At 39.9% G+C, this 12705-nt stretch overlaps 1 protein-coding gene and 1 long non-coding RNA gene across 6 annotated transcripts in view; one reads left to right on the top strand and one right to left on the bottom strand.

The window, feature by feature from the left end:
* Nucleotides 1–2721: 2721 nt before the first annotated feature.
* LOC120592861 (uncharacterized) lies at nt 2722–7338 on the bottom strand. Of its 2 annotated transcripts, XR_005650222.1 has the most exons (3): nt 6412–6545; nt 5574–6276; nt 2722–3218 (listed from the first exon to the last, which is right to left on the bottom strand). It is a non-coding gene; the product is annotated as an uncharacterized LOC120592861 (long non-coding RNA). The 2 variants fall into 2 exon arrangements; XR_005650221.1 differs by lacking the exons at nt 2722–3218; nt 6412–6545 and adding an exon at nt 6887–7338.
* MASP1 (MBL associated serine protease 1) overlaps nt 6448–12705 on the top strand; it is a 65880-nt gene continuing 59622 nt past the window's right edge. The window contains exons 1-2 of one of the 4 annotated variants that reach the window (XM_039850554.1): nt 6453–6791; nt 12250–12481. In XM_039850554.1, the coding sequence (XP_039706488.1) occupies nt 6787–6791; nt 12250–12481 (237 nt within the window). In that variant the 5' untranslated portion in view covers nt 6453–6786. Of the gene's footprint in view, nt 6792–12238; nt 12482–12705 lie in introns of those variants that run through there. The other 3 variants (XM_039850558.1, XM_039850556.1, XM_039850555.1) reach the window with 3 other exon arrangements.

Below are 12705 nucleotides of genomic sequence, written 5' to 3'. Positions count from 1 at the left end.
CTTCAGGGCAGCTGTCCTCCACATGTTGGCTCAGCACTGCAGGCTACTTCAATCTCATAGCACCTCATGTCAAAATGAGTTAGGGTTCAAATGCTAAGATATTTTGATATTCTATAAGTTAAGGAGGGCTCTGAAAGTTTTGGCAAGGGGAGAGAGCTAGTTAGACTTGTATTTTTAGAAGAGTGAGACTAAAGGCAGAGAAACCCAATAGGAGGTTCCTGAAATAATCCAGTGAGAACTAATGAAGCCCTCTGCTAATGCAGAGGCATGGGGAATGGAAGATATGAACGATGATGGATTCGGAAGATATTTACATGTAAACAATAGGACATTGATTGATGGCATATGAGGAGAAAGGAAAAACATAAATCAGGATGACACTTAAATATCTGGCTTGGGTTTCTGATTTGATAGTGGTTCATGGACACAGTTGGTACAAGAGAATAAGCATATTGAAAATGAAAAGATAACAACCTCTCTATTCATTGCAATCTTCAGATGGAGTTGGAAATAGACATTTGATTTGTGGGTAAGAAATTGTAGGAAGATATTAGGCTAAATAAATAGATTTTTCAGTGATCAGTATGTAATGGTATTTAAAACTACAGTGATAGTGTGTATGAGACATAGGAAGAATAGTTGAAACTGAGCTTCTGAGCTTCTTGGCCTCAGAAGAGCCATCAAGCCTTTGAGTTTACATGTCAAGTTTTAAGAATATGTGAGTATTTAAATTTTTTTAGAAAAAGAGATATTCCACAATTATTTATTAAGGTCCTAATATGTGCAAGTTGAAGACCCTATTCTTGGTACTGGGAATACAGTAGCAAGCAAAAAATACAAAAAAAACCCAAAAACTTATCCAATTGGAGATTGAGTTATTCTAATGGGGTGGGAAGCAAGCAACAAACAAATGAATAATTAAAATAAATAGTATCTTAGGTGGTGATTAGTGCCATGAAGAAAAATTAAATGGGATATGGGGATAGCAAGCATGGGTGGGAATAGAATTAGTAGAACAGAGTGGTTGGGTAGGACCTCAGTGAAAATGTGACATTTTTAGAAAGAACTGAAGAAGCTGAGGGAATGAATTATGAGGCTTTATTGGAGGTATTCCAGACAGAGGGGATTTAGCTTTCCTTAGATTCTCAAAGATTCATCAGAAATATGAGGAACAATTCTCCTGAAGTAAGAAGAGAGTCAAGAAACAGGCAGAGCAATAATAATCTGCAAAGGAGTACTGGTGGTTGGTTGTGGGATTCAGAAAGATGTAAAGCTAAGAAGATCTGATCCACTGGAAGAAAATGGTATGGTGTCAAATGACTAAATGTCTTGGTGAGGTTGAAATCTAGAATAGGATTATTGAAAGAGCAATATACCTAGAAAGATAGAAGATGGTGGTCAGAGAATATAGGGTGTTACGAATTTAAGATTTCAGAGGTGATCTTTTAACATTTGAATCCAGTCTTAATAGTAGTGTAATAGGTATAGTTTTACACACTGGAACAGAGATGTCATGAAGTGTTTGAGTAGGAATGTACTTTGAAAAAATGAAACAAAACACCTAGTCCAAAATCATCATTGTGAATTAGAAAGTCAAAGCTCAGGCGGACAAAGAGCTTAATGCTTCACATTGGGTTGGGGCAGAATGTGGCCTCTATGCCTGGCTTCTTGACTCACATAGACCGGTCCTCTTCCACAATGCTGGGCTGCTTTTACTGAGTTCACCCTCTAGACCAATGCTTCCAACACTTAGCCATTTATCTTTATAATTTTTTATATGCACGAATACCATCTGTATTATTTTTTAATTTTTATTTAAATTGACTCTATTTTACTTAACTAAAATCCATATATTTGAATATTACTACCATAAATGTAAAAATAAAGATAACTAATAAAAAAAAAGGTTAAATTCTAACTTTCACAAAACTCCAAAACTGAGACCTGCCTTTCTTTGTTAAAAGGGAAAATCGCATTTATGGCATAATCTCACCACCTCGAGACTTTCTTCATATCAGCAGTGAAAGAGAAATAAAAAAGGCAGGACTTTCTTGGTATACAATGGTGACAGACACTGAAGTTCGGCTCATACAACTCCCATATCCAACCTGTCTTCTTTGCTGCCTGCCTCTGCTATATAAACTGTAAAAGTAAGAACCGGACCTCCTAACTTCCCTTGCAGTCAGTGGTAGCCATGCAACCCAGCTCTGGCCTATGAGATGTAAAAAGAAGTCCCTAAATGCTACCTTTTCCTTTTCTTTTTTCCTGCTTAGATATAGACATGACACGTAGAGTCACTATAGCTATTTGCAATCATGAGGTAATGATCAAAGTCCAAATCCTAAGGCCGGCAGAGCAGAAAGAAAGAACACAATGTTGAATAGGTGCCCCAGACCTGCCTACCTCCTCACTCTTTGCTACGTGGGGAAAATAAATTCTATTTGTTTGAGTATTAATCAAAGTTTCTCTTATTACCTACCAAATAGAATCTTAACTGACCCAGTGTTTATAAACTCCATGTGCATGGCACCTGAAATCAGCTAGACACCACTGGTGGTATGTGTCTCATGCTTTGGGAGAACATTCTGTAGGAGAGCTTGTATTAGTTCGCTAGGGCTGCCATAACAAGGTACTATAGATTGGAAGCTTAAACAGCAGACATTTATTTTCTCACAGTGTTGGAGACTAGAAGTTCAAGATCAACGTGTTGGCAGGTATTTTAAAGAAATTTAAGATCAAGGTGTTCTTTTGCGGCATCTCTCCTTGGCTCACAGATGGCCGCCTTCTTGCTGCCTCCTCACATGATTTTTCCTGTGCGTTGCCTCTGTCCTTCCTATTCTCTTCTTATAAGGACATCAGTTACATTGGATTGGGTTGCATCCTAACAGTCCCATTTTAATTTAATTGCCTCTTTAAAGACCCTATAGTCACATAGCAGAGTACTGGGAGTTAGGGCTTCAACACATGAATTTTGAAGGGACAGAGTTCAGCTCATAACAGAGTATAATGGTTTATTTTTTGATAGAGCTATTTTTTTCTTCCCTGAAATCTTGCAGTCACATGACAGCATGGCTCACGGTTGTTCAACATCCACAAGCAAGATCACCAGTCTTCAGATGAGGGGAAAGTGTCCTGGATTTGTGATCAAAAGGCCTGGGCTCTAGTTATTGATCGTCCTCTTGCCGGGACACTTAGTCTTTTGAAACTGGTGTTGGCGTCTGTAAAAAGATGTGACTATTATATGTAATAATGTATATGGAAGTATCTAGCACATAGTAAGGATATTTTATCAAATCTAAAATGACATCAATTATAAGATAACACCATTATGCTATATGTACCCAAAATGGCAAAATCATGCCATGGGAGCTTTTAAAATTACCAATTCAGGAAACCCGGCCTAGATTCATTAAATTTGAATCTGAGATCAAGTTCAGGAATTGGTACTTTTTAAATTTCCCATATTATTCCAATAATCTGATAGATTCTGAAGTAATGGCTTTCAGCATACTGTCAGTCAATGTGTTAAATAACCCAAAATTTAATTCTAAGCTTCGATCTTTGGGGCTATTTATCAGTATCTTAGATATTCTATAGGAAGCCTGAATTTCAGACTTTGCCAACAAAAACCCATTGCCCAAATTCCTTACATTCTCTAACACATTCACGGAATTCCAGAAGGTCCTGACTTAGGAGCTGCATATAATAAATACTTCCACAGAACATGTAAACCAAGCTCTTTCTAGTGGTAGGAATGCTGTGGCATTTACTCTTTATAGTGGTTTTCTGATCTCTTCCCCTGACTATAACCTGGGGGTACTGAGCCCACATGTCATTCTATACTTTTACAATCTTAAATGATATACTATCAGTTCCTTGTATGTATATTTTAAACATTTTTGTAAAAATTTAAAAAAAAAAACAGTCAAATCTTCTTAAAAATTATTTTTCCAAATACCTATGTTTGAATCCTGAGTAATGGAATGCTACTGTGACAACAGATAAATCCAATGTCAAGATTAGAGGGCCACTCTGGACTCCTTGACCTCTTTATAGTTCATTAGTAACCCATCTGACCGCTTCCACTGCAATATTATCCCACAGCCCTCACACCCACATGTATGATCTCAACAGAGTCCAATCCCTTGATTTCACAGTGGAACAAACTGATGCCTCTCCTCCCCCATCCCCTGGCAGAGAAAGTAGGTGACCTGCCCAAAGTCACATACGAGTTAAGCTACTGATATTGAGTCTACTCCCGCACCACTTCCCTTCTGTTCCTCCCACCCCCACATCTATTGATGACACCGCAGAAAGCTTTTAGCAAAAGCACAGGACACTGTCACCAATGTAGTCCAACCTAATGGGAAACTGCCCTGAAGCCCACCCAGATCATTCCTGAGCCACATAATTTTTGTTTTCATGCAGATTCCATCAGAGCCTTGGCTAAATCCCAGGGAAGCACATATCAGATCTGTTGTATATTGGCAGAACTTTGGCTTAGAACATATTTCAAATGTCTCCCATGGAACATTGGCAGCCTTAAAAAAACATGGCCAGGAAATTATTCCAGGAGGTTCAATTGCTCTACGACACTTTATGAGGAAAACTGATGGCTTTCCCTCCCAAGCTCTTCCCTCCATGTCCAGGACAAATGACTTGCGTTTCCCTGTATGTGTGTGCCGTACCTTAGGGGAGGGCCAGCTCAGCTGTAGCACGAATAGAAGGACCATCTTTAATGGGCAGGGCCCTCTGCACAGTGCAATGTGCTTTGCGCCAAGTTCTTTCTCTTTTGGTTTTAAAACCCTTGTGTATTCCAAGAGAGATGTAGTCCATGTGTTTCTGATTCATTTACACTTAAATCATTAAAATGTTTTTGCGAGAGTTATTTGATGTTTGAAGAGCCTGTAAGTCTTCTTAATGGGATTTTAAAAGTTTTCTTTTTTTTCTATTCTGCATGAAATCCAAAGTAACATTTTGTTGAAACAGTGCCTGAGGACAAACATATTCTCTCATCCTATATACTCTCACCCACATTATCAACCACAGCCTCTTAATAATGTGAGGCTTGGCAAGGCTGACACTTGAAAGTGTTAAAATAGAGATAATGGAGCAAGAATTCCAGCGAGATTCGAGGCAATTTTCCCCAGAATGTGCCAAAGCAGAGTTGGAAGTGTTTGCCTCCTTGTTTAGAGTGGTATATCTCTCTCAGATATACCACTGGACAGCCAAAAAAGCACTCTACAAGCATAATATAACTTAAGCTTCATAGCAACCCTGTTTTCCAGATAAGAAAACAGGATCAAAGATGTTAAGTATTGGTCCCAAAGCGCACAGCAGTCTTGTAGAGAAAGGAAAGCTTACAATTAAGTTCTGACTCTAACGCTCTTTTCGAAATGCCTCAAATTGAGTTTCTCTGTGAATATTGTGTGTGCTTGAACTGTCATGTGCATTATAATATATCAGCGAGAAGCAGTATAGTATAATAGGTAAGAGCTTAGAGTTTTCTCTCATTGCTTTCTAGCTGTGTGACCTTGGGTAAGTTACTTAACTTCTCTGGGCAGTTTTCTCACCTGTAAATGGGGGCAATATTGTTGCTCACCTATATAAGATATAAATATGATTAGAGGAAATTAACACATCACTAGAACAGTGCCTGACACATATTGCTCAATAAATGTTAACTAGTAATGGTAGTAGCAGTAAGAAGTAACAAAGAGCCGGGTAATCTCGGCAAGTCATGTAACCTCTCTGAGCCTCAGTTTTCTCATTTGTAAAATGAGTTTAATGTATGGACCTCACAAATTTGTGGGAGTAATTGAGATGATGTTTGTGCCTAGCACCATCCCTAACGCAGAAAAATCCTCAGCAAGATCTAGTTTTTATACTATAATGTTGCGGAGGGAGTGATTTTCAGATCTGCCACTGATCCCTCCACAAACCCTGGGTGTGTGTTTGAGCCCAGGTCTTCCTACAACCCGGGGTGTGGGTCTTTCTTGCTGTGGAGGATCCTCTCTAGCTGTATTAGACCTCTGCACACCCTGAGTTGATAAACAGCGCAAGTACTGTGTTTAAGTGGGAAAAAGAACTAGTCAACAGTGAGACTTGGTGCTCCCTCACATTCCGGGCCAATGGCTCTGCTCACAGAAGAACCTGCAGTATTTGCCCACAGACTGAGGCTTTGGGGTTGGGATCTGTTTTCTTTCCCAATGTAGATGTTAGAATTGCCTTCTTGGTTGGTGGTTTCTGTTTAATTGGTGTCCTTTTGCCGGTACCCTGAAAAAGAGCAGAAAACTATAGCCATCTGGCAAGAGAGACTGAGGAGAAAGTGTCCCCTCCACCCTCTACACACACACACACACCACCACCACACACACACACACACACACACACACTGAGTGACACAAATACCTATTTGAGCCATTGGTTATTTTCTCTCAAAGGCTGGAGCCAACCACACAGAATAAAGAAGAGAACTGGAGGAGCAGATCTCTTAAGGAAGAAGACAGATTCCGTTCTGTCAGGTTCCTCTGAGTGTGTGTAAGTGCGAGTCAGAGGAGAGAGAGAAAGGAGAGAGGAAAAGGCAGAGGGAGAGAGGGGGAGAGGGGATCTGTTGCAGGCAGGGGAAGGCGTGACCTGAATGGAGAATGCCAGCCAATTCCAGAGACACACAGGGACCTCAGAACAAAGATAAGGCATCGCTGACACCACACCAAGGATCAGCTCACAGACAAGTCAGGCCGGGAGGACCAAGGCCAGGCAGCCAGGAGCACCCAAGGCAGGAAAATGAGGTAAGTGCCAGGGCAGGAGTGGGCACGGGTGTTCCTGCAGGGACCAGGTGTCAAGTAGCCATGAAGGGTCTGACCTTGTCTTTCGGTAGACTTACCTGTGTGTCCTGCGGGTGGTACAGGGGGGTTATCATCGATCCTTAAGGGCTCTGAGAAGGGAGATGAGGTCTGGGTGCCTTCCCAGGGACTCCGGAGACATGCAACTTGTTTCAAGAGACTTTGTGCAAATCTTGCCCCAATACTGCTGAGGCTCACATTTCTCTTCTGCCAGCATAGGGTGCTGCCTGCTGGCAAATGCGACTTTCCTCCTGTTGCCCACAGGCTGATTTTTTGTTTTCTTCCTCTGCAAAGAGCATTGGTTTATCTCTCCCAATACTTTGTGAGTTAGATATGTGTTTGTGTGTTTATTTGTTCTGACCGGAAAAAAACCAGCTTCCCACAGCTCAGCTCTGGCTTCTTAAACCTTCAGAAGTTGGCCAGTTAAAATTTTTATTTAGAAAACTAAAAACCTGTCCTTGTTTTACAGTTCCCTATAAATTTCTGCATTTCTCACTGAAATCAGAGGCAGCTGGTGGCATGAATCAGGCTATCAGTTGCACCAAATGGCTCTTAAAGGGATACCACAATTTGTTTTAAAAAAGAGACTTTAGAGTTCTGAAACTAGGACTTTAAATTCTAACATTTTTTTATGCTCTTCAATATTTTCTATTCCTCAGCCTACTCTTAGAGTTACTTGATCCTTCTTACCAGACATTCCTTGTTAACTTTTCCTCTGCAAGTCTCAAAACCCTACCACCATAATTACTTTTACTACTTATAAATGTTAATGCTGTTAAAAATACCAAAAAAGAAAAAAAGGAAAAAGGAAAAAGAGAAAACTCTGCAGATATGCTAAATCCCTAAATGCCTCTTTTCCCATTAATTTCTCCTCAATTGAAAAAGGGATTCTATTTGTTTCTCTTCTGCAAAGTCGCCTAGCAACTTTCCTGGGTCAGGGGTCAATGAGGGGCTTTAGACTGTTAACTCTTTGAACTCAGATTACCTGTGATTCAGAGAGATAATCAGATCTTGAAGGTTAATTCAATCATTCGGTTCTTTTTTAAATCCATTATAATTTTAAACCTGCCATCTAACTTCATTTTTTTTCCTCCTAAAAGAGATGAGAGTTATACCATCTACACTTAATGACAATTAGATCGATCTGTCACTATTCGAATCTCACCTTACCAAATGCCCCAGCCATACCACACTACATAGCTGATTAACAGTTCTGTATCTTGGCATTTATCATTCCTTAGTCCAGAACAGTCCTCCCCCTTATTTTCTACTTGGGGGACCTGATTGTTCCAGCGGGCTCAAACATCACCTTCTCTTCCCTGGCCAGCATCCCCAAAGTGAGCATCCTCTCCTTCGTGTTGTCTCTGTCATTTGGGGCCTGTCCTTAGGGGATACATCTCTTCTTGTCTTTGTAATACTTCCTTGTTTAAATGTCCACTTCCTCTTCCAAGACTGAATGTTTCTTAAGGTACAGTATCTACATCTTGTTCATCTTTGCATGCACAGCACCTAGCATGATGTCTGTTTCCTATTAGGTATTCAATAAATATTAACTGAATTGAATTCAGCTGTTGAATAGCAAAAGTATTGGAAAATGCTCCACTAGAAGTCTTTAAAGGGTCTTGCCTCACATAGAACAGCAGTTCAGAATTTGCAAAACAATTTTATAGGCATTGTCTCATCTAGTCTTCAGATTTTGGATAAGGTAAGGATTGATGGAGAAGTGAGGATGAAAGCAGTTAACTTGCCCAAAGATACACTGATGTTTTTTGAAAAGGCTCAGACATAAACCTGGTTCTTTGGGCTCCAAGTCCAGGATTTTTTCTACTATATTCCACCAGACTCTCAACCAAGTGTATCTTTCTATGCTGGCAGCTCTCGATCCTACCTGCATATTACAATCATGTGTAGTGCTTTAAAAATTGCCAATGACTAGACCTCACTCCAGACCAATTAAACTAGAATCTTTTGGGGAAGCGTATGAGTATCTTTCTCTCTTTCTTTCTTTTCTCTTTTTTTTTTTCTTTTTAATTTTCACATAAAGCCATGGGGTTTTGAATTATTTTTCACAGGATTAATTGCTTTGGCCAGATGCCTGGGCATGATATGGGCAGGGACCCAGCCTCCTCTGTGAGCTTTTGTTATTCCCTACTTCTGTTGATGCTAATTCACCATATGGTATTGGGCATGACATGTCATCTCTTGGGGTATTCTTTTCATCATCTGTCAAATAAGGATGTTGCCAAAGGGATCTATATAGTCCCTTTCAACTCTTCTACTCAAAAACAGTCTGGGTGTAGTGTAAGTTGAAATGAGGGGAATAAATGGAAAGGATAGAAAGTGCTACTCATTCCACAACCATTGATATATGCAGGCATTTTTATGCATTTCTGATAGCCTGCTCCTATAGTAGAGCTCATGAAATCCCAGCTTTATACAATACTTTTGACATTTCAAGCAAATGTAGCAAAACTTTTTTGATTAGTTGGAGAATAGATAGCAGGTGTCAGGAATTGTACAGACGGTGCCTGGTGTATAAGAAGCCAAAAAATTCAGAGAGTGTGATGGGGAATGAAAGCCGCCACTTGCATTCTTTGATTTGCAGCCCCTAAAGCAAGCAAGCATATGCTTAAGCCCATTATGTGCAAGGAGATATTTGTTTCATATGTTTGACGGTTTTGAGATGCAAACAAAACAGAATAGAAAGCTTCACAGGACTTCCTCCCACGTTGACGCTGACAGGTTGCCTACCACACATGGTCCTGGGCCTCCTAGGGCTGTCAGCAGCCAGCCCTTGACAGACCCACATTAGGAGGCTCAGAGTCTCCTCCATGTGGTCTGGAAAAAGCAGACGTGAAGAAAGTTAACCTTTCAGCCTTGCATAATCTGGATGTCGCTATTGCAGGAAAGTCCAGTTTGGGAGCCAAAGCATACTCCTAACCCCTCCCTGCTTTTCGGGAAGCATCATGATGGAGTAATCACAACTAATGTTTGCCTCGGGCCGGACAGTTAACAAAGTACTTTCTAATCCTCCTTTACTCTGAAAACAGCCCTGTGGGAAGCCATCGTTATCACCACTGAATGGATGAAGAAACTGAAACCTTATATGCTTCCCCACAGTGGGTCAGATAAATGAAGTCAAAGCCTGGACTTGAACCTAGTTCTTCTCTTCTGAGGCAGCATTGAACCAGAGCTTCCCGCCCTGCTGACAATGGTACATTTCCTCACTTGAAAGTGGGACTGCGTAGGCCCTGCAAGTGAGAGTTTCTGAACTCAGCTTTCCTGTAAATTCACTGGCGAACTTGGATTTATGCCTTCCTTTCTCTCTGCCTCTGAGGCCCTCCCTCCAAAATTGGTTTAAAAAAATATTGACCCTGCCAATTGGTTTAAAACATTTTGTTTCTCTAGTTTCATCTCATATGTTGCTATTTGTAAGAGCCTTGGAAAAATTTAAATTACTTTATTTTTTTCTTTTTATTGAAAAAATAGTATAGGTCCTTCTAGACAAATCTGAACATTTCATATACACAAAAACAAAATTAAAAACACCCATATTCCCACTTCAGTGATAACCACTATTAAAACCCTGGTGATATCCTTCTAGAACTTTTGCACTTATCTATTTATTTACCTTTTATACCAATATTATATGAGACAGCTAATCTATATATATAGTTACCTTTTTGTGTTTACACACTCAAAAATTCATGTGTATCCATATATACACATATATGCATTTGTACACTTGGGAGGGAGGGTTGGGGACAAACAGCTTCCTGATTAGCTATAACTATTAATCTGAAGATGCTGGTTTAACTTCCCAGCATTGACTTTTGGGACTATATAATACTCTGGCTCCATTTTCATTCATTCAGTCAGTCAATGAGTCAGTCAGTCATAATCTATTATATACCAGCCTTTATACTAGGTCCTTTGTATACATCATCTTGAATGCTCATATGAGTCCTATAATTAGAGATTATACTCCCCATTTTACATATTGAGGAAACTGGAGCTTAGAGAGACTAATTACTCAAGATTTCACAACCAGTAAATAGAAGAAATGGGATTCGAACCCAAATACATCTAACTTCATGTGTTGTACTTCTAAAGCAGTATAGTGTGATATATGCTCTAACGGAAGCATATACTACAGGGAGCTGTAGAATGAAGGATACTGCATAGCCTGGGAAGCTTTGAGCTGGATGGTGGAGGAGAAATAAGACAAGTAGGTAAGAAATGAGCAGGGAATGTGTAATGAGGCAGAGGTATGGATGGGAATGGCATTCTCCCAGGATGACATGCCAGAGCACAGCCGGCACTGAGATGGACAGGAAGATCAGTACTAGATCAGAAAGGGCTCACCAGCCATTCTGGGAGCAGATGTTTTACTCCGCAGGCACAGGGAAGCAGCACGATCACATCTGTTTTAGAAAATCAACTTTGGTGGAAGCTTGCTGAATGGTATAATGGGGGCAGGGAGATCACTTAGGATGCAATAACAATAGGCCAGATAAAAACATTTAAATTAATTGACTAGAGAAAAACAGATGGATTTCTAAAATGTAGGAAGCAGAATAAATAGGACTTACGGAAGATGTTGATGAGCCAGGTTTGGGACATTTGAGTTCAAAGTCCTTGGGTCTTGCAGTGGGGGAAGTCTATTAGATGTCTATCATAGTGTATATTGACCATTAGGTTTTTGACCAGCCTTGGACGTTCTGCCTCTTTATTGAATCAGCTACTTTAGGCATATTCTATGAGTTTTATTGAATTTTTCTTGTCCCTTCTGCAACCCTTTAAACAGTCTATTATTTCTGATTCCTACAGCTGGAAATAAGTTGTAGGGGTTTGGTCCTTTTATAAGAACACTTACCAAGAGGGGAAAAAATGTATTTTACTCATCTTTTCTTAATTCAAAATTTTTTATATCTGATCAATTTCATTAAATTTGTTTAAGAGATGGCAAATCTCATCATTGAGTATAAATCTCACCCCAATACTACCATGTTACTATTACCTTTTAGAAACTGAAGCAAGCATTTACAACTTTTAAATGAAGCTGAGCTGAAGAAATGACATCAACTTTTATTTAATTATGAAATTTACATTTTCAACAGAAAAATGATATGTGTCAGACTCTCAAATGTGGGACTTTCTGGGAAAGTTTAATACTATTATCACATCTTCAAAAAAGCACAACTGGAAGAAACCTTAGAAATCAGTAAGTTAATGTCTTCCTGTATTGCAGACTGGGTAAGCAAGGCCCGAGAGGAAAAGTAATAACAGCAGGTTAGTGACAGAGACATACTGAGAACTTGGTCTTCTGGCTGCTGATTTAATTAAATAGTGAGGACCTATAGTGTGTCTGTGAATGTTAAGTAGATCCATTTATGTGTTTCAGGTGGCTCCTTCTCTATCACACTCTGTGCTTCTCCCTGATGAAGGCTTTGGCCCACACTGTGGAGCTTAACAATATGTTTGGTCAGATCCAGTCACCTGGCTATCCAGACTCCTACCCAAGTGATTCGAAAGTGACTTGGAATATCACTGTCCCAGAGGGATTTCGGATCAAGCTATACTTCATGCACTTCAACTTGGAATCCTCCTACCTTTGTGAATATGACTATGTGAAGGTGAGACTCTTGAGGTTTCCTAATTGGGCCAGGATCTCTACTGGAGAATCTGTGAGAGTTAGAGAAGCCTAGATGAATTAGATACTATGCTTACTCTCCCAGGGTGACAGTCCAGTAAGAGAGACACACAAGGTTACAACATAATGAATGAAGGTATGGGAGATATGCTAGATACAGGCTGTGTATATAAACCTAGAAAGGACCGTGAGGGAAACTGAGGCTGG

The sequence above is a fragment of the Pteropus medius genome, unplaced genomic scaffold, assembly GCF_902729225.1.
Source record: "Pteropus medius unplaced genomic scaffold, Ma_sr-lr_union100, whole genome shotgun sequence".
NCBI lineage: Eukaryota > Metazoa > Chordata > Mammalia > Chiroptera > Pteropodidae > Pteropus > Pteropus medius.
This window is presented reverse-complemented; position numbering and strand designations above follow the sequence as displayed.